Source organism: Gadus chalcogrammus, chromosome 21 (genome assembly GCF_026213295.1).
Source record: "Gadus chalcogrammus isolate NIFS_2021 chromosome 21, NIFS_Gcha_1.0, whole genome shotgun sequence".
Taxonomy (NCBI): Eukaryota; Metazoa; Chordata; class Actinopteri; order Gadiformes; family Gadidae; genus Gadus; species Gadus chalcogrammus.
In genome coordinates this window covers 14,285,816-14,308,314 of record NC_079432.1, presented here as the reverse complement: position 1 = coordinate 14,308,314, position 22,499 = coordinate 14,285,816, and the positions used below count along the sequence as shown (strand labels likewise).

The window sequence follows — 22,499 nt, the reverse complement described above, 5'->3', positions numbered from 1 at the left end:
CGCTTTCGTAAGAGCAATTTCTTTTGAAAACACGGAGGACATTAATAAAGTAACCAATGCAATAAACCAGAATGTGTTCCTTAGTGCCTTCAGCATGTCTTCCACACGGTCACCGGTGAAACTTCAATCACATTGTACATCTCAGGGGAGCGAGAGCCTTCAGCCACCCACTCAAAAAGAAGCACTATTCACGTCCATAACTGAGTGTTAGTTTCAAGAAAAAGCTCCGGCATCGGTTCTTGGATGGTGGCGGCGGAAAGAACAGGGTGGTGCAGAGGATGGAGCATAGCAAGTGGAAACTTTGAAACCTTGAGTTAAAAGTTTTCATTGCAGTACAAGACAGGTCTGTACTGGCCTGGTCAGGAGATCATACTGTCCAGCCAGTCCTCCAGATCCTCCTCCGTCACTTCCTTTTTGGCTGGCTCCATCTTGGTGGGCGGGGCCGGCTCTTCCTCCACCCTCTCTGGTGCCTCCGTCACTATCTCCGTCACCTCCGGCGCAACTGGGAGAAATAAGAGTTCACGTGATGCAAATTAATTGGATGGTCTGCATTTCTAAGGACATTGTGGAATAAGAGAGTTGGAGGAAAATAAAGTATCTTATTTGCATATTTACAAGCTATTTGGAGTATCAACCCACCCTCCTGTACAACGTGTTTGTCCGACGTTTCCGCAGGCTGGCTCCCTGTAGCGCCTTGATCAGGCTTGTCCAAGCCCAGCAGGAGGTCCAGTTCTGCGTCCGCGTCGTCTGCAGGCAACAGGTTGGCCGAGGCGCGGGTCACCTGAGCTGGAGAGGCGGTCGGCAGACTCGCGGCCAAGGAAAGTCTGGGGCTCGTGTCGGGGCCTCTGGCAGCCGGGATGGGAGCAGTGCACACGACGGGGTCCTGCTTGGGTGGAACGGTTGCAGCAGGCAACTCTAGAGGTGTTGACACCTGGAAGAAAAAATAATAAATGATAGATAGTGTGACATAGGTGCTCTTTTCTCGTCATCATTTGAATTGTGGTTCTATAAAAAATATACAAGTCAAACTACTGTCGTAATACATTGTAATAATACAAATTCACTTGTATATTGATCATACACTGTGTCCTCTGAAAGCCGATAGTCGAGATAAAATAGAACAAGGAAATTAAGATAATCAAGGTATTCAAAATATTATGGGGAGAGTGGGAAACGGAGAGAAAGAGGTCGAGAAAATATGGAGAGAACAAGAGATCCGAGAAAAGAGTGACTTCTAGAACAAATAACTAAAAGACAAATAACTAAACCGTAAAACCTAATCCTAAAATTGAGTGCGGGCTGTGCCAAGTCCTGGTTGTGACCAGTCAGAGGCGTCCTCATGCCTGGGGACTCACCTGGACCAGCTCTGCCTCCAGCTGCAGTCTCTGGTGGAGGGGAAGAGCCTGGAGGCACTGCGCCAGAGCCACCAGGTCCAACCGCACCGCAGACATCTGGAAACACCCGTTACTACAGCCGTTAATCCATTGTTCAGAACCCCCAGTATACACCATGTATATACATGACACATGACGTAACCGCACTGCTTCAACTATAGAGCGGTAGCTGAATGGGACAGTGGAATAATACTGACACAATGAATGACTTGGGTTTGAACAACGCTAAGCAGAGCTATTCGTCCATCTCTATTCTTGTCACTTCTATTGGAGTGATGTGAACAAATTGTTACATTAGTTCAGAAGTAACTTCATCCCTGCAGCCATCGCCAAAATTGATTTTCTCGCTTTCTTCTCCACGTCCCAAATTGATTTAGAGAAAAACAATCCTTGGGTCGAATCGTGGATGGATGTGGTTTCATTCTTCGGATGCATTTTCAAATAAACAAAGAAACAAACCCATAGTGATGTTGCGGTGAAATGGTTTCATGGTAGTTTGTAGTTATACACAGTTTCGCACAAATGTATCCAGTCTATTCTCATTGCTCTGCATTCAACGTGGGAATGCTCCTCTAAACAATGGTATGCTGGAACATCTCATGCGTTTGACAAATCAATGCCTCTGAGCAAAGTGGACTTACCAAAACACAAGTAAAACACCCAAAAGATAACTGTTTATGGATTTACCTGACTGGAGGCCACGGGGTCTAGCTCCCAGTCCTTTTCTTCAGTAAACCTGAATTGAGTTACCGAGTCCCCTGTGGGGGAGACAAAGAGCACAAGGAAATATTATTGTTCACCTCCATGAGAACGCTTGCGTTTGTCTTGCCTCTGCGCGGGATTCAAAGCAATTCAAAGTGTCAAGGCGTTTTACTTGTCATATGCACAATATAAGACAGGGTTATGCCGAACAATGAGATTCCTTTTGGCAAGGCAAGCAATAAATACGTAAAAGGCATTATCAAGAATATAGGATGAGAATATAATACAAAATAAACACTAGCGACAGTTCCAGTTCCTAATGTAAATATACAGCATAGGTTTCCTGGTGGTTATGGACAAAGGAAGATTATGAGCTGACAATTAAGAATGTATATATATATATATACATATATATATATATATATTACATTCAAATTGGATGTGTTGTTGCAGCAGCTCTAAATGACACCCTCCCGGTCAGTTCGATTGATGTGGGGCATTAGGTGTTTGTACATGTACAACCAGGGTGACCTGTCTTCAGAGATTTCAGTGAGCGGAAATGTGGTTGATAGGTCTCTTAGAGATCAATAGGTTGAGCTCCTATCTCAAGCCCTTGCCTCAAAGACCCCACCCATCCACCCACTGTGTGGTCCCCAATTAGCTGGGGGCCTTTGAGCTGGGCTAAAGACCCTGCTCTGCCTCGCTGTAATGACTTCAAATTATGAAGGGAATGACAAAGACAGCACTCGGTGTCCTACATGGGCTGGATGCAGCCTAGGGCCACGGTACCTCTGGCCTGGAGAGGTTACAAAACAATGGCCATGTGTGTATTGCCGACTGCGCTTGTGTAGCCTTGTCAAATAGGCACAATGTAGGTGCTTTGATTAGACGCAAACGATCGCATACGCACAGACCGTGAGCGGCGCCCAACAATGGAGAAGCCACGACTGACAATGGCCCGTGTGCCACATGCAGCTGGGCCAGGCTGTGTGTGTTGTTGACGTTGGCCAGGGCCTGTGTGTGTGTGTGTGTTGAGTGCCAGGGCGTGCACGTGCGCATGTGTGTGTGTCAAACAAAGCAGCGCAGCTCCAGTCAGCCACAGGCGCGTCGCTGTGCTTTGTGGCCGAGGGCTTTGACGAAGACAGCAGGATACCTGCGCACACAACGCCGATTAGATGAGAGAAACACTTTGTTCTGCAGCGTGGGCAGCGGGAGGAGGGCAAAACAAACAAACGCTAAAAAAGGAACGATGAGGGGGGGGGGGGGGGGTAGATGTAGGGTACGGTGTGAGGGGGGAATGCCAGGTGCTAGGTGTGCACAAGGAAAGACTGACACGTTTTTTGACAAACGTAACAATAATTCTGACATTAAGAGATCTAGCCTCATGTCGCAATATTGGTACTTCTTCTAGTGTTTGGGGTCCTGCATTCTTTAATGCAGGACCCCCACCTTCCTAGACAGTCGGGTTGCATTCTCAACCCGACTGCCTAGGAAGGTGGGGGGGGGGGGGGGGGGAGGGGTGTCCCTGTAGATCAAGAACTGACAGCCGGGAGAGAAAAAAGGATAATGTTGTGTCAGGGGTCAGGGGTCAGGGACATGGGGGTCAGGGACATGGGGGTCAGGGACATGGGGGTCAGGGACATGGGGCTCCAGAGCCACACAGCTCTGTCACTGTCTGCACGAGGCTGACCAACCAGGCTGAGAATAGAGTCCGTTATCAAATAGAAACACATCGAAAAGTGACATCATCATTGGACTAGGGATGCAAACAATTAATCGATTATCGATTAATTGTCGATAAGAGATTACTCGATTAAAATAAATTACTTGCAATTAATCGCGTTTTTAACCCGTAATTCCCCACTCGTCCACGTGAGGGCGCGCTTGACGCCAGACGTACTTGACGCACACGCGGGAACACAAGCGGGAACACAAGCGAAGCAGCACAAGACAAACGAAAAGCGGGACACTGACACGATGAAGACGGCAAAACGGAGTGCAGTATTGAGCCACTTTAAGTTGGTTAATGACGACAAAGACGCCAAATGCACAATATGTGGAAGTATTTTAAAGTACAACAACTAAACGACATCGTTGAATTACCACCTAAATGTGTCACATTCAAATGTGTCGCTGCTCCTTTACTTAGAAAGGAGTCAGCTGAGGTGGTTCGGGCATCTGGCAAGGATGCCCACTGGGCGCCTCCCTTGGGAGGTGTTTCAGGCACGTCCATTGGGGAGGAGACCTCGGGGAAGACCCAGGACTAGGTGGAGAGATTATATCTCAACACTGGCCTGGGAACGCCTCGGGATCCCCCCGTCAGAGCTGGTCAATGTGGCCCGGGAAAGGGAAGTCTGGGGCCCCCTGCTTGAGCTGCTCCCCCCGCGACCCGACCCCGGATAAGCGGATGACGATGAGATGAGATGTGTCACATTCAGAAGGAAATTCAGCTTCAGAGAAGATTTGCCGTTTATCAATGAATCGATCATCGATCGATAAGATGAAACAACTATCGATTAATGAATTACTCGATAATTTGCATCCCTATGGACCTATACTCAACATATTTTAAAATAAATACAATCATTTACCATCCTATTACACAATGAAATGCCACAAAAGAGGTTAAGACTGTATTGTCTATCGGTAGCATGAATAATTAAGTTATGTATATGTATTACTGTATATTATATATTATACTTCTGAAGTACGTATTATTCTTTTCAGCCTGAATCGTCATCACTGTAATTATCGCCCCTTAAAAGGTGCCATTCATGAAAACTCTTCTTTGGCTCTGTTAATAACCACTTCAAGTGTCATTTCATCTGCATTCATTTCCATGCCAACTAGAAAGGTCCCTGACCCCTGGTTCAGGGCAGGAACACAAACGTCTTTCGTCCCTCGTCTCTCAATGGCTCTCCAGTAGGCCTTGATGTACTGGGGGGGGGAAGGGGGGAGAGCATCAGGTGTTCTCTTCAGACGCATCCTGCCCTGCTCTTCTGTGATCCCCTCCCCTGGCCTGGCTGGTAGAACATGATGCAGTAGTCTGTATGGATACGTTTGGGGTTTACGGCTTTTCGTTTCAGGAGAATTGATCAAAGGGGGGGATTTTTGGGAGGTGGATGAAATGAGCCATAAGGTGGGGAAGTGTGTTTCTTGACCTCGCTCTAGCGAGGTCCCCCTTCTGCGAGTTCTGCTTCCTGTGAGAGCCGTCTTCAACACTGGGCCGGTGGCCAGGGGTACAAGACGGAAACTGAAAATCTGGTTGTAAACCAGTCTAATGTATACAAGATGGGAAAAAGGATATATCTATATCTATATATATAAAAAAAAATATATAAAAATATATAAAAGAGCTTAATGAAGGAATTTACTAAACTGTTCCATGCCTAACTTGATGTATATTAAGTCATTTCTTAAACTAATTTCACATGGAAATCTTTCAAGATATCAAGTCAAATAGAGTTTCCTGAAAAATATGGGGGGCCAGGAAAAATTAAAATTAAAAACAAACTGACAAACCGATTTCAGAAAACAAACGGGATGGAACCGGTCTGCCCAGTAAGTGCGGCCTGGGGCGTTTGAAAAACACCGCCCAGCGTCAAGAGGAGACCACGTCTGGAAGTGAACAAGCGTCGCACACACAAGCACCATGCTGTCAAGAGATGGGTTTTCTTGTTGTCTGCCAGTAAGACCATCTAACAAGTTCCTAAACAAATGATGAATGGAACCGTCCAAGGAAAGCAGTTTTTATGCATTAAGTGGAATCAAGTTAAAGTCCTTAGGGTGGAGGAAGCTGCACAGACTCTTAAAACCTAACTTGACATGTAGGCGTACTGCGCTACAGTAACACACACACACACGACTCCTCTGGGGCCATTTCTGGATGGTGGAGAACTTGCTGGGACCAAAGCCAGCGCTAGCCTACACACTGCCATACAGCCCCAACATGGTCAGGTGGTCCTTCTAGCCACCGGAACCAACACTTTGTATCAAATCCACGGCGATCCATCCGTGCCGATACATTGCCGAGTTTGTTTCGTAAATATAGCTCAGCTAGGGTTCTTCGGTTACAATACAGTCATTATATCAGGTCTACAGCATAGGTAAACACGAGGTATACTTCTGTTTCTAGAATTTTCCACAACTTCCCAAGTTCCCATTTATATCCATGATAACAATAGTATTGTTTTATTGGCAAATACAGCATATTGCAACCCTCGAGGGGAGGGGGGAGTAGAGAGACAGAGAGAGACAGAGAGAGAGACAGAGAGACCGAGAGAGAGAGACAAGAGAGAGACAGAGAGAGAAACAAGGCCAAGTAGGGGGCAACAGCAGAACTCTGTTTGACAGCTTCTGGGCGGTGCTGGAGGGAACAGCACTTTCCCGTACTTAGCCTGTTGAGCAGTGGGCTGCAGCAGCTCCACAGGCTGCTTAGCTTCTCCCAACACCTGCACCGGGAGATGTTTACATCTCCGGTTATATCACTCATTCCTCCATTTCAACACCCCCCGCCCAAACATCTACTTCCTGAACTAGAGGAGTTAGCAAACACAGCAGTCGCAGTTGTGTTCAATAAGAAAATATTGACTTAACACTGATTGAAAATGTAAACTAGGACAGGTTTTCCCGAAACCTGTCCTTCAATTCATTTTCCATCCATTGTTATTGTGTTATTATCTTTACATACTTCAAATTCCTGCTCATAATTCAGTGTTTTCCGATGTCTGTGTTTCCATATATACACGTTTATTTTGTGAGCAGGCAATCATTTTCATAATGTATACAGTATTCCAATAAAAAAACAACACGACTGAAACGGTGGCCAGACTCGTTAATAGTCTCATGCAAAGTGCGCCGTCGACATCGTAACTCACAACCTCGGCAAGGGTCTAGCTACAGCACAGGGAGCCGTTATAAAGGTCCTGGTTTCACGAAAGCCAGTCATTTTGCTTCATATTTTAACACGTGACGACAAGGCTCCACAGCAATTGGCAAAGTTAAATATCATTCCATATATTGGCGATAATGATCAGTGTACCACTAGGGACTGAGAGAAAATGCTTCCAAGTATTTTATTTTTGAGATCTACAAAGCTTTTCTCCTAATCACAGTAGGCAGCAACACTGCCCTTCAGAACCCCCCCCTCGCCCCACACACACACACACACACACACACACACACGCACTTCTGATGTTTCCTAGGGTTGTCACGCCTTTTAACCAAGCCAATTAGCCCCGCACTCAGACGACTTAAACTCACAACGCTGTCGATAAATCACTGTCCATGCTAATTGCAATTAAAATCCAGAGCAAACCAGGCGAGACAATTAAGAGGAGCTTAGCTGTTGATGTTAACGCTTCACGCGATTGGGCGAGGCCGTGTTGACGCCGCAGTCAGTTCAGGACAATTCCAATTCTCCAGCGGCATTCGCTGCTCCCAGTGTTTCTTTTATCGCCGCTATACATTGCCCCGGAGTTCTTCAGGTGGAAGACGAAGGACACTGTGCTCATCCACGCCCAAATCCAGAAAAGATTATCCAACAATGGGAAGGGAATAGGATTCAACCAACTAAGATATATCAAATATTTCATGGCGGAAAGTGATGAAGGGCATATAATACAAGTTGTAATCAGCTTATTAAATAGCAATATTGTTGGGGCAACAAGGCCTGACAACACCTACAATGCACGTCATGGAAACCAATGCAAAGTGACACTACACCACATCCTTTACAATTCTAGATCTTTCTTTGAACAGAAACGTGTTAAAAGATAGATTCCTTTGTCCTGCATGACCCTGAACTACAAGACTGTAGCAAAAGAAGTCCAGTGTGGAACTGTTGATTAAAATCCCCCAAATTACCTTTTAATCAAAAGGATCTTAGCAAACTGAGATTTAGCCGACTAAACTGATATAGTGCCTCACTGGCCGCCTTTGCTGGAGGGCACGTCAATCCTCCTCACCTCAGCCCAGACCAATGTCTCTTAGCAACAGCTGCACAGATCGTCTGTTTCATGGATGCATTAACTACTCTGTCCCTCTCTGTCTTAGCATGGGCGCTACACCTTGCTTGCACAAGACCCCCTCCTGGGGGCTAACCAGGAGGCTAATCAGGAGAGAGAGTGAGGGCCTCAGCTGCCACCTCGCAGCGCGGTCCCGGTGGCTAACGAGATTGACCATCAGCCTGGGAGCACGGAGACATCTCACTGTCTCATTAGCGAAGGGAGGCTTGGCAGTCTTAGCCGCAAGCTAACTGGCTCAATAAACTCTAGAGCTACTGTAGCATTACTCATTGCTTGGTGAAAAGTAAATAGCTCAGATTGACCATTTTCATGACATTAGCATTTAGCACTACTGGTTCTCTTGTCAGATGGATATGCAAATGTTGACGTTAACAACTTTGTAGGGAATCAATTAGTTCAATCGCCCTGCAATAATTACATGGTCACTCTAAACTAAAGCAATCACTAGAACTAAAGTTTACATTGGACCAACATTTACCACTGCATATATATTGTGGCAGAACACTAAGAGAACTCGCTAACCCTAAAGGAATTTCCTGTCTCTGCTGAATATTATTTCATATTTGAAATTGGCCTCCTCTGGTCCCCTGGGCAAACTATCACCGAGACATGTTTAAAAATAAATAAATGAACTATCCTCAGGGAGCATATTTCAATGTCTCATATAAAAGATGTAAAATCGATTGGAATTTACCCAATTGAACAGCCTGAAAGAGGTTGTACAGATCAAATTGAAGCGTTCAGCGGGCTCTTCAATAGCTGGCAGAACGGGAAGGGGACGATTAGGAATCTTTTGGAATACATTCACAAAAGTTTGCTTCCATGTTCCAGTTTTAATGGGATTCAAAGTGCCTAGCTCCCTCCTTCCCATGTGTCGCTTTTTTTTACTGAAATAAAACAAACCATCCCTCTGTTCATTCAGATGAACTTAGATGTACCTCTCTCATCAGTATTCCTGGTATAAATCCCCTTATTTTTGCATTGTTTTCACTGAATGTCTATCCATAGGCTGAGGTATCTCGCTGGGTTTCTTCATGCCCTCATTGACAAGGAGGCACGGACCCAATGGAGCTCCTCTGATTCTATAAAGGTTGAGAATGCCTCCTGTGTAAGGGGTCTTGTCACATTTGTACTACCATGGCAAACAAAGTACCCCCCGAACTGGGTTTGGGACTTCCGAATTTGCGTGACTGATCGATACGAATGTATGTATGACTCTTAATATTAGCATCAACATTTTGGTTCAACTTGACTAAACACTACATTCAGAACGAGTATGGTCTTATCAGTGTTCGTACCATTATTATGTTTGTCTAGACTGAGGATAATGCCAATGCAAAACAGTCAAGGGATGGGCAGACAAAACCAAAACTAACCAAACACCCTCCCGATTACTTGGTCCCCAGAGAAATCTCCTTAGTTATTTCATCCTGAATCGTTATTCACAGGTTTTTGGAGACTATCAATGTGAATGGGACCACATCAACAGGTTTGTCTTTGTATTGAGCCAGAGGAAGAATTGATTATTTATGACAAATAGCAGGAGTGAATTGGTCCCGCACCGGTGGACTAAACTTAATCGGTGCATGCCAATGATCCCCATTTGCCAAGGTCGTAAGCAGCTACGGTGGGCCTTCTTAGAACGGGCTGTTTACTTATTTAATCAAACTAAAATAACTAATAAGCCGCTGGGGCTGATTGGCACTGCAACATTTACGAACTGAAGTGACAATCCCAACATGCTATGTAAAACCCAGGGACCCGCTGCAGAGCTTAATGGGTAATAATAATTATCATTACTAAAGGCACTGCTATTGTTGTTCACCAGCAGACAAGTGATGGGGAGTGGGTGGTTTGATGCAGGCAACACAATTATCTTAGATCAACCTCTGCTGTAATTGGCTTTGCATTTGTTTGTCAGAAATGTTGTTGTGCAATGTGTGGATATTCTGACCAAAAACCTGCTTCTTATTCGAATACTAATATTTGATTGAGAACATTAGTAGTAGTAATAGATGTTAGAAACAATTAAAGCAAGAAAGGTTTATGAGGGACGGAGCAGAAACCCCCAAAATGTTGTGAGAAAACATAAGTCGATCGAAGATCTGTATTCGTTTCGTTTGCACTTCTGGCCGTGATTCATGAATCATGGCCAGAAGTGCAAACGACTGGTTACAAAAGATATAAATACCTTTGTAAGCCCCAATGAAAAGAATAAATAAAAAAAAGAATAACATAGCATCTGGTTTTATATTAACTTGACTCAATGCCATCTCAAATATGTTGGCTACATTCCATCACATTTTACCCCTCACAAACTGACGAATACGGGCTGTTCCCGTCAGAACAAACACGCATGTGGACAGTGGCGGAACAGAGTCCAGAGCCCCCGAGGTGAGGACAAGATATCAACAGCCCTGAAGAAGGCTCCGGTTCCAGGTGGCTCACTGACCTCGGAAATTAAATCAATGGCGCCGACTGTGTGCCTCCGCACACACGTGCACCCAACAGCAGTTGTCCTTGTGTTTACAGCCCCCCGTTTACATAGATAAATGCAATGGGAATATGACAGGGGGCCTGTCCCTTCGCTTCTCTTCCCTCGCTCTGTGTCTGGCTCAAGGCAATAAAGCCCTTAAAATGGCACAGCCGTGTATTCAAAATAATAAATGAAAAGTGGAATCTGTACTTATTTCCCCACGTCGCTCATCAACATGTAGCGGTGTGAAGCCACGTTTGCAACGTTTTCTGCTAACGTTTTGGTGTCAGCAGGTGTGGGTGGAAGCCTTTAGTGTACCCTACCTATAGCAGGAGGGGAAGGGGGTGTCTGCATGCCTCATTATGCAACACTCCCACAGGAGAACGTTAGTGGCTCATATCCTCTCTATCGCACTCCCTCCCTGATAATCAACCGTGACTCTTGGGCCTCAAGGCCATGCCGGTGCATGGCCGGTCCGCTGGGCATCGAAGTCTCACGTCACAGTTATCCTTGGAAGATAAACATAACAACGTCAGGAAAGAGAAGCTTTTACAAAGAACCGTCTCCTCGATGCAGACGATGAGGCGGCTGTGGTCGTACCTTTGTGGGACACATTCCTGAGAGACGGCTGCAGCCTTCAACACTCCGGTGGCGTCATGGTGGAGCTTTGATCAGCTGATCTCACTTGTGGACCTATTATCGTTGGCATAAGGCGCGTTCAGACTGAGGGACTTTTCCCTCTAGTGGGATGCTACGGGTGCGGCTTGGGAAAGAGGATCCGCTCAACTTCAGCGTTTGGCGGCTCAGATAGTACCTGCCTCGTTGTAGGAGCTTTCCGAGCCACAAAATGGGCTGCTGATTGGATACGGTTGAGGCGGGATATGACGCGAGTAGATCTCGACACAGCCACAACTTATGAACAGCCCCATTTTTTTTTAAAACAAGCAGAGCCGACGGAGACAAGCAGACGATGGAGAACGAGAAGACGATGGAGAAGACAAAAAGGGAGACCGCCGACAAGTTGGTGATTATCGTGTGCTGACAAAAAGTGTCGCAGAACTAATTGCTTCACATTTGAACTCCGTTGGGGAGCAAAAGGTTCCTGCATGGGAACAGACGACGAGGGGAACTAAGTGAGTGGGCTTAGCCAAAACAGTGAGCCGCTTTCCGAGAAGTCCCCCAGTCGGAACGTGCCTATAGTTGTCACAGTAGGAACTACGCAGTCCCTATATAATTACAGAATTCAAATTTATTGCCATGAGATCATACTGTATATATATTTTTTTAATCATTGCTGACAAAGTCACTTTTAGATTAAGAAATATATATATATATATATATAATTATGCACAGATTTATATTCGCTGACTTTTAAATAAGCGGGATAACCTAGCTGAGGCGGCGTGAAGGCTTTATTCCACCTAGCGGTGGCAGCGGGCGGCGTGGGGCGCACCATGTGACCCCATTAGTCTCATTGTGTCAGCCCCGTTCACCAGGCTGTGACCCCTGACCGAAGCAGACGGGGCCCACCCTCCGAGGGCCCCCGTGCTCCCGGTGAACACCTGCGCGGCTGGACACACCGTTTTCACCGTTTGATGTGAAAAATAAACCACCTTAAACCAACTTGTAACCTCCATGTGTCTTCGCAATTCTTACGGTTTGTTTTGTCGATTTACAAAACGAACGACAGTAGCGCAATGTCCCTCACTACAAAGCCAGAATTTTAAAGCATACAAAGATAAATGTACCGCCACGCCTGGAATCCAACCGGTGGATGTGGCGTCTGCTGCCAGGCGAGTGGGCCGTTCTGCTTGAAGCTTTATCTTCACCGGGCAGCCGGCAGCGGTGAATAGGGTGTCCGTAAACGATGCTGTTCAAACACTCTACAAGTCACTAGTGATGGCCGCCGCCGTGGAGAGGCAGATGGGATAAACTAAATTGTTATTCATTAGGGAGAGGAGGGAGGCTGTCCAATGAACACACACACTGGTCGTTTTGCGTGTGTGTATGTGGATCACCTCTGATCGCCACCTTGCTTGCCTGTGTGTGCACACATGGCCATGCACGTGTGTGTATGGTCACACATTAACCGGCCGCATGCGTGTGCGTGCGTGTGTGTGCGTGTTGTATCCTAATGTGAACAAACAGCCATCCCTACCTCAGCCCAACATCCACAGCCTCTTTTCCACTTCAACCTCCTAGCCCTAGCCCCCCCCCCCCACCCCCCCCCACACACACACACACACACACATCTAAGCCCTCCCTCCTTTCTCATTTGTGTCCATGACGGCCCCTGATGCTGCATGACGTGCGTCTCCCTCCTGGCTGTCCTTATAGCATATCACAGTCTGCTGCTCTATCAAACAGAAGCCCAGAGACTGTGACAGAACTGAACGCCACTGCGCAGGGTGCTGACAGCCTCCTCCGACCTCCTTCAGCGGGAAGCAAGAGCCGCAAACTCATGAAACTACACCGGGAGGAATTGATCTGGAAGGACCTGGGCGCAACTTGGGGAGTAGAGGGTTGACGTCTCCTGCCCAACAACAAGTCACTCACCACTTGTCTTGTTCTTTACCTGAACCCGAGGCGTGGCTGATTCAGGGAGCGGGGTTCAAGAACTAGAATGGGCAAAGACATTTTTCACAGTGGTGTGAAATACCCTAAAAACCAATTTTCCTCCGTATGGATGGGAATTTGGGTACTGATGGAAGAGGACTGCTGTCGGAGGTCTTGTGTAGGTGTACACTTGTGGAGTTGAACTGCGGTGAGCATCGCACCAGGGAGCGAGAGAGAGAGAGCAGGAGGGAGAGAGAAGGAGAGGAGGGGCTTCACAGCCGCGTAGTCAAAGGCAAGACATCCCCACAATTCCAACAGTAGTTTACTTGGTGGGCATTAAGCCCTGTGTGTGCCGAGTACAAATCATGACAAGATCTGTTTCTCTCAGTTGCTCCAGAATGAGTTGAGCTCACAGAAGGATAAGCACCAAGGAGACAGAGACAGGGAGAGACTAGCGCTAAGCACAAGAGAGTGGAGGGACGGTGGGAGCGCTGCTCTCCAGAACAGATCTGGAGGACTTCAGCGGACGATAGCTGGAGCCCTTTTTAAAACAGTGCCAACTAAACCATTTTTTTCAAGAGCTGGAAGATATGCTCAAGTCCAAAGCACTGGACCTCTTGGAGGGAGGGTAAGTACGTTTGTTCTTATCAATACTATATTATTAGATCCCTTTCTTCCCTTATGATCATGAAATAAATCTCTAAATATCATCTTATGTATCAGCAGCTCACTTCTCTAAAATAAGAAAAAAAAAAAACATTGTATTGCCGCGTTGGTTATAAAATAATTATGAATAATGACATGTAGTTATGCATGTGGGGGTGGACTGAGCGGACTCATTGGGGAGATAATTGAAACCATGGGGATGAGCGATCAAAGAAGGCTGATGGCAGCTCGGAGGGACAGGAATGTCCACAGAGTGCGAGAAGTGTGCCTGAGATCAGATCAATTTGGCCCCTATTCACCAGAAACACCACTTTATTGGACATGATGGGACACACAAGCGACTGCAGTGGCTTCAATCACTAAAGCTAAAAATAAGAAAAAAACCTAACCAAAGCCCAGAAAAGCACTATTACGCATCCTCACCAATAATGGCACTCCTCATTCCACTGCTGTGACTCTCGGTCCCCGTCAGTCACTCCTGCCACCTAATCAAGTATCCATAACAACACTGGAACATAGAAATTAATGGCCTTGATTGAGACTATTCATCTTTGTTAGGGGGGGGGGGGGGGGGGGAGAAGAAAAGAAAAAGCAGTCTTGTGTTTGTCAATCTGGTTAGGTGAATCACTGATTCCTTAATGCGATTTCCTTTGGTCTCATGATGATGGAGCCTTGATAGGTGCCCATTAGGGGACAGGGGGGGGGGGGGGCACAGGTCCGGCTGAGGGGGAGGAGGATTGATCCCTGTGTTAATGTGTACAGAGAGATGAAGGCCTTAGGACTTAAATAACTGCCCACTACGCGTGTACGCGCGCAGAGGGACGTGCACGCACATACACATACACACTAGGTTACGGAAAGGGGAAATTGCAGCGTGTGCGTTACCCCTGGCAACAGGACAATCTATCCCCGCCCCCCCCACAGCCTCTTGGACATGAAGACGCATCAGCACTACACCTGCTGTCAGGGAAATGCTCCAGGTTTACAAAAAGGGTTGACCATTCATTTGTGACGGCGGCCATTGACTTGACACAAAAAATGAAAGCTACATTCACATTAATTTATTTATTTAACATTCTTATATGATTTTTTTATGCTTTATGATAGAGTGCGATAGACAGGGTGGTATGGGGGAGAGAGGGGAGGACATGGAGCAAAGGAGCGCGGGCAGGACTCGAACCCGGGTCTCTGCGAACAGGAATGAACCTCAGTGGTACGCCCTCTACCCGTAGAGCCCCCGGGTCACCCCCTCGCATTCTCCTTTAAATAAAATAAATCCAAATGCGCCAAGGACAAAAAAATAGTTTTAATATATGAAAGATATGTGAGGAAAAAAAATTGTGCGCCCTCAACTGTTTCTTGGCACAAAAGTGGGAATGTTTGGTAGGCTGAGAACCGCCAATCGCATTCAGAGCGAGGTCGAGGCGGGCTCGTGGTGCAGTGGTCCTTTCTACAATACCACAAGCCTTGACTCAATAAAGCTGGATCTGGAATCACCTCCGAGGATAAAGGATGGAGCAACTGAGGACATGTGAACAATAGTCGCGTCGCCTCCTGCCATACAAAGCAAAATATGTTCTGTCGTCAAAGCCACACGGGGAACATAAATGGATCAGAAAGGTGAGGTCATTAAAGGGCAGGCTGAAACACAGCCGTCATGGTAGTATGCAGTGATGGACCAAATGGCAAATGCCCCCCCCCCACACACACACACACACACACACACACACACACACACACACACACACACACACACACACACACACACACACACACACACACACACACACACACACACACACACACACACACACACACACACACACACGTTTGGTGGCTTTGCTCTAAGGGTGGCAGAGGCTGTGAACCAGCAACCCTAGAGTTGCAGTGCAAAATGCTGAAATGGCTGGCTCTCTTGCTAATGGAAATGTTAACCTTGGGCATATTGAGTGTTTCTACAGTGGATCAAAGTCATTTAATCTCCTCTCCTCTTTGATTATCAATTTGTTCAATGGTCCTATTCAAACTCTCCACTCCATCAACCTGTTGTGGATTGTTGTCGTTTGTTAAACAAAGAGAGCAACTTTGTGTTTCCACCCCCAGCCTTTTACAACCATTAATTATCATTAACAATCATTGGAAGATACATGTAATAATGTATAATGTTATAATACATGCAGTAATTTAGATGTAGGGCGCAGGTATTTGTGCCGAAGGAGATAAGATGACGGTAACTTAGTTATCAGTATTATGATAAACAACACACTGGCCTTACTACTACGACTAATTTAACTATTCCCCTGTGACCTTTACAAACCACGACAAAACCTACAACCATTAGAAATTATTTGTTCTGCACGGCCCTCTTGTGATGGCCATACCTTCTATTTTATGGCCGAGCGGGTGTGACTAATCCGACAATGTGGGCAAAACTGTGACGCGGAGAAACAAAGCACAGGAGCCAAACTACTCCAAACTGCACCGGTCCTACCTGAATAGGAAGCAGAGGCCTGGAAGAGGATGAGATGATGGGGGGGGGGGGGGGAGCGAAACATGAACTGATCCACGAGTGTGTAGCCACACACACAACATTGGGTTGAAACAAAAACATTATTAACCGCAGGAACCTGCCTGTCAGAGATTCCAATGGAACTATTGGCCAGCTAACCTGACGATGTGACCAGGCAATCTGTTCATTAACTTGTCTGTAACCACACCTCTTCATTCACACATGAAGTGTTGCTTTAGACTTCCTCCGCCGGAGACATACGGCGGAAGTGTTGGGAAAAGTGCCACCATTGGCTAGATCACCGGTGAATCCTGAAGCTTTACGTAATTGTTATCTGAATGTTAGATAACAGAGCGCTGCAATGCTCCTGTACGCAGGCTCTTCAGTGTTAGGTAACAGAGTGAAGCAACAACAATGCTGTCAAAGTGTCAGAGAGGGCATGTAGAGCTCCATCTCCATCAGGACAGCACCACACAAAATGTTGGGTTTTTACAGTGGCACTAATGCAGAAGAGAGAGGGTTGAAAGGCAGGAAATGTTTGAGTGTGGTGGAGTACAGAACTTAACCTGCTGACTAGCAAAAACTCTATCATCAGCCAGTAGGGTGCCCAGAAATAGATAACACAAGTACATGTGGTCTTTTCGGATACATATTGTGATCAGTATTAATCCAAATATATAAATAAATACATAAAAGTAAAAAAGAGAGAGAGCATCTGAGGACAAAGTCTAGGCACATTTTTCCAGACTCCCATTTGTTTGTGTTGCCAATTCATGTACGGTGTTATACAATTTGTAATTTAGCAGAAGCTTTAATTCAAAGTGGCTTACAATATGTCCAGCAACAGGTCATTAAGTAGCAGGCAGCTGCCATCTAGCTTAAGAAAGGTATGATGCAGACATAAGGGATCATGGAACCAAGAATCGTTGTGTCTAACACCCTTACCACACTACACTCTCTTCTCTTGGCCCTCCCATGTAATACAATTGTTACATGAAAATCTGTTTTTTTTTTACCTATACTAACTCTTAAGATGCATACGTTATTCAACAATAGTAAACTAGGCATTAGGATGGAAGGAAAAGATAACCAAACCAACAGGTTGTTAAGGTCTGGCCCTTATTATATTACCTTTGCTTACAGTGGCTACATTAAACCAGTTATGTTGAATACAAAATACATATATATATAAACACATGCTCTAATACCTGAAAGCAGTGGCAGGGCATACATACAAACAAACAAACATCCAAGTCTAGCGTATAACACCAGAAGGTATTGCACAAATATTAAAATAACATTCCTTTCAATATATGTTCCTATAACAGTCTAGTGATGGGTTTAATCCACCAGAAAAAGCCCATCACATAAATGTTATCATCAGTAATGTAGGGATTGATGGCCATGTAAATAACCCAGTATTTCTTTCTTTCAGTAATTGAGGGTTTGTCTACCTCCCTTGCAAAGGTCAACTGTGAGTGAATCATATGGACAGAGCTTGCCACCAGAAAGAGCAACACTAGAATATAGTTCACCAGTGCTGGCTCTATCATGCCTCGGTTAGACTTTAGAACAGAGTTCGTATTAAAGTGTAACAACTCAACACAAGGCTCCAAATAGGAGCAATTACATTTCAGACCTTACCTGCAGATTCCAGCAGGACATGATAGTCTGTTCCCCTGACTGCGGGTGTGTCGTCGGCTGGCTCCACCCGTTCAGACTCCAGGTAGCGGTCCCAGTTAGACTCCAGCTTTCTCCTGGAGAACACCACCTTCTCACCCTCATCCCAGTCCAATGTTTGCACATTCCCTTCATTATGGTCCTGACGGAAAGGAGCACAATATTGGATAAAGAGTATATTGAGATTTATTTTTAATCAAAATGACTCTGTGACAGTGTTCAAACTCAATTTTAATAAAGTCCTTGTAGAAAGTGTCCCCAATGTAAATATCCTATTCCTATTAATTCATCTCATGATATTGTATTACAAATAAATCCGATAGAGAGCATCCTAATTCTTCCATGTTTGTCATTGTTTTGCATTATATTGTATTCGGCCAAAGTTTGAAGCACTGTTGAAGTTGACATAACAATTTTCATCTCATCAACTTGCCTCACGATGACAAAATGGTAACGTAAGCAGCACAATCAACTAATGTTGAAGAGAATGGATGTAGTTGTGTACACTTCAAGCAAGCACTTGATATTGAAGGGTTGTGTCAACTGCCACGCAACTTCAATTAAGAGCCCACTACTCACGCGGTGATGGAAGCCCGATGCTGCGTCGTTTCCACCCCGTCCACGCCCACGATAATGGTCCCTTTTACCTCGGCCTCTGTGGTTAACGTTACCTCCTCGCCCTCGGCCCCGGTGTTCACTACCTGCGTTGTCGTTGTCATGTCCACCACCACCACCTCTCTTCCAACTACCCCCTCTCACTCTGTGTCTTTCCTCCATCGCTGCCAAACGTAGTTATCAACAAGTTCAAAATGGTGTCTCGTTTAATCATGTCCTGCGGAAACGCGAACCAGACAATTGTTCCGTATCCAACTTCACTTTCATAAATACAGAAATTGAAAGGACATATCATTTTTTTTTTTTTTTAAAAATGTATGGAATTCAATTAATGTTTGATTAGAAACTGATTATTTTTTTAATTATGAATGAACAAAATGAAAGACGAGGCAGTCATGACTTAATCTCATGTTTGTTATCTTTTTATTTCAGGGGAACCTGGGACAATTCTGAATGGAACAAGAGAAACAACATGCTGTAACATAAAAAAAAATACCATCATCCAGCATCATGAGTGCAGAGGATCTACCAAACATCACCAGTACCTTTAGTAACAACACATCGCATGCCAAGCCTTTCACCCACAGCCTGTGGGAGGTCATAACTATAGCGACGGTGTCAGCCATAGTCAGCTTGATTACTATTGTTGGCAATGTTTTGGTGATGCTCTCCTTCAAGGTGAACAGCCAACTCAAGACGGTTAACAACTACTACCTACTGAGCTTGGCCTTTGCTGACCTTATCATCGGAGTGCTGTCCATGAACCTGTACACCACCTACATTCTGATGGGCTATTGGTCCCTTGGGAGCCTGGCATGTGACCTGTGGCTGGCACTGGATTACGTAGCCAGCAATGCCTCGGTCATGAACCTGCTGGTCATCAGCTTTGACAGGTATTTCTCAATCACTAGACCGCTCACGTACAGGGCTAAGAGGACTCCGAAGCGGGCCGCCATCATGATCGGAATGGCGTGGCTGGTTTCCTTCGTCTTGTGGGCGCCACCTATACTTTGCTGGCAGTACTTTGTAGGCAAGAGAAGAGAGTTTCCGGACAAGTGCCAAATACAGTTTTTCTCAGAGCCTGTGATTACATTTGGCACGGCCATTGCTGCTTTCTACATTCCTGTGTCTGTTATGACTATCCTTTACTGTCGGATCTACAAGGAGACCGAGAGACGGACAAAGGATCTGGCGGAGCTTCAGGGGCTCTCTACAGCGGATGTCTACGAGGGGTCCAGGCCCCAGAAAACCATCATTCAGTCCTGCTTTCGTTTCACCAGCGATAGAAGGGACAGGAGCCAGGCCTCCTGGTCTTCTTCAAACCAGAGCAACGCCACCAAGACCACCACGAGGTCAGAGGAAGACTGGGTCAAGACGAACCAGATAACGTCCCTCAACAGCTACACTTCATCAGAGGAGGAGGACCACCACACCTCCATGGACACGCCCCAGGGGTCACTAAAAGATCAAGGCACAGGGCCGAGCAAGAACGGAAAGGCGATAGACTCTGAAGAAGAGCGGCATTCCGGCACCCCACCAAAGAAGAAGAGCAAAAAGTGCATCTCATACAAGTTCAAACCGGCCGTCAAGGATCAGAACACAGACCCCGTCGTTGCTTCGCCGGACCCCAACAGCGTAACAGAGCATGCGGAGAGCAAGCATGCTTCCCCCTCCCCCTCCGCCACGTCCAAACCCATGGACCCTGTCCTCAAAAGCCAGATGACAAAGAGAAAGAGGATGGTGCTGATTAAGGAGAAGAAGGCGGCTCAGACGCTCAGTGCCATCCTGCTGGCCTTCATCCTGACGTGGACGCCCTACAACATCATGGTGCTCGTCTCCACCTTTCGCCACGACTGCGTCCCCATGTGGCTGTGGCACCTGGGCTACTGGCTGTGCTACGTCAACAGCACCATCAACCCGATGTGCTACGCCCTGTGCAACAAGACCTTCCAGAAGACCTTCCGCATGCTCTTGCTCTGCCAGTGGAGGAAAAAGAGAGGGGAGGACAAACTGTACTAGCGTCGTGGTCACACCCCGGACGTCACCAGTGGAATCTGCTAATATGGGTCAGAAAGTGTCAGTGATGCAAAATGTAGATTGAAGAAAATGATTACGGTTGACAAGGATGCGTTGATGGTCCTCTGAAGTTGCAAGAGCACAAAGCTGCACCAAAGTGCTGTTATACAGGTAGCTGGTATAAAAATATTGAACTTTACCATGGTAGCTTCATATTAAGTATGTTTACGTGCAGTTTAATTCAGTTAAGGCTGAATGAAAAGATTAAGGTCATACTCCCAGTATATTTACATAATAATTAGCATACAGAAACATGGCCACTCACATAATGGATGTATTCAACAGTAGTTAGATCAGTTGAGGATGTGACAAGCCGACAAAATGCAATCATAACATTTGGTGTAATTGACATGTGATGGATCAAAAGGTCTTGTCTTATGTTGTGTTGATTAACTTTGCAACCTTGAAAATATGTCGGGTTTCTTGTGGACTTGTTAGCAATTGTAGGTCAACAATGTGAAAAAAAGCACATACTCTTGATGTATCTGGTGAATCGGCTGTTTCCAAGTGGATGTGACGTGATGCATACACAGAATACATTTTCTGTGTTTAGAGGACAAAGTACATATGATGATTGAGTTGTCTCTGGGTCCTAACATTATGACCCAGAATTAATTTGATAAACTAACCTAAGGTGTTTAAATCCCAGTTAATAATTTGTCTGGTCACCTTAACCAGTTTGAGATTGCTTGATGAGTGTGCACGTAAATGTATTTGATTACGACCGTTGAAATAGATAAATTAATTGTTCTACATCTCACCTGCACTGTGTATAATCGAGATTATTGACGGCTTTAGCAATTTGAGATTTGTAAGGCGTTTGAAATGTTGATGATTCTTTGATGGGCATACACTATCAAGTATGAAATTCGCCTTGCCTTATTTATGTTTTCTGAATGTTTGTATGTAAATATTTATATACCCCAACCATTACATTATTTGAACAGTTTTCAGTTTGAATGTTTTAATCTTGTGCTCAAGGGCTGATCAGCACAATGTTGACGTTGCATTTTGTTTGTAGCTTAATTTTCCTATACAATTGTTATGTGCTCATGCACATCATTTCATAAATAATGGTAACAAGCCAACCTAGCATTAGTCTGAAAATAATGGAAAAAGATAGAACAGGATTTATACTGTATCCATTATCTTTCTTGAAGTCCATCATTAAGCTAACGGATAGATAATTCTCCCCCTGGACTGTGTCTTTATTTAGGTTCAAAGCTAATATTCTTTCTGCAGTATTGTGCGGTAGTGAGTCTGCAAGAATGGAGAAGTTGAATTCAATATGAGCATGACAGATTTATTTCGCTGCACGACTGATATAATTCTCTACCAAAAATCAAGAACACAATCTCGACCCAAACTTGCGCAAATGGTTGGCCGAGACTGGTGACGACAGTCCCCCCACCAGGGACTCATGGGTGAAGGGGCACTCTTTTAATAGCAAGCTCCACCATCTCAACGGTCTCTGGGCTCCAGCGAGCTGGCGCTACGGCAGCACGTCCCCGGTGACATGAACCTCTTATTAAGATGAGTCATAAATAACCACTGTTGCCTTTCAGTAACCGGGGGTGATTCAGCCACGGCTGATACAACGTGCATCAGGTGCCCCGCTAAACATCGAGACCCCTGACCCTTATGACGGAGGTATAGAGGGCTGGGTCCCCTGGGGCCTCGCTTTCAAGGCAAACACTGAAGAACTTCAAAATAGTAGTACACTACTTAGTGATTCAGTTTTAAAAAGGCATCTCCAAAGTACAATTATTGAGACGCACTTGACCATACACATGGTGTAA

The 22,499-nt window shown here is 45.6% G+C and overlaps 2 protein-coding genes across 2 annotated transcripts; one reads left to right on the top strand and one right to left on the bottom strand.

The window, feature by feature from the left end:
* Positions 1–63: 63 nt before the first annotated feature.
* aven (apoptosis, caspase activation inhibitor) lies at positions 64–18,832 on the bottom strand. The gene is made up of 6 exons (XM_056581344.1): positions 18,589–18,832; positions 17,974–18,151; positions 2,082–2,152; positions 1,356–1,451; positions 640–931; positions 64–502 (listed from the first exon to the last, which is right to left on the bottom strand). Exons 1-6 carry the CDS (start codon positions 18,784–18,786, stop codon positions 360–362), a joined length of 978 nt encoding a protein of 325 aa, XP_056437319.1. The 5' UTR covers positions 18,787–18,832; the 3' UTR covers positions 64–359.
* On the top strand, positions 13,077–22,299 carry chrm5b (cholinergic receptor, muscarinic 5b). Its single transcript, XM_056581343.1, has 2 exons — positions 13,077–13,782; positions 19,057–22,299. The coding sequence occupies exon 2, from the start codon at positions 19,135–19,137 to the stop codon at positions 20,641–20,643; it is 1,509 nt and encodes a 502-aa protein (XP_056437318.1). The 5' UTR covers positions 13,077–13,782; positions 19,057–19,134; the 3' UTR covers positions 20,644–22,299.
* Positions 22,300–22,499: the final 200 nt, after the last annotated feature.

Bases quoted from the DNA above. Each gene is read 5' to 3' on its own strand.
- chrm5b (XM_056581343.1), top strand. From the start codon at position 19,135: ATGAGTGCAGAGGATCTACCAAACATCACCAGTACCTTTAGTAACAAC.
- aven (XM_056581344.1), bottom strand. From the start codon at position 18,786: ATGGAGGAAAGACACAGAGTGAGAGGGGGTAGTTGGAAGAGAGGTGGT. The intron at 2,153-17,973 runs GTAAGGTCTGAA...TCTCCCCCACAG, and splicing joins TGTCCTGCTGGAATCTGCAG to GGGACTCGGTAACTCAATTC. The intron at 932-1,355 runs GTGAGTCCCCAG...TTTTTCTTCCAG, and splicing joins TGGAGGCAGAGCTGGTCCAG to GTGTCAACACCTCTAGAGTT.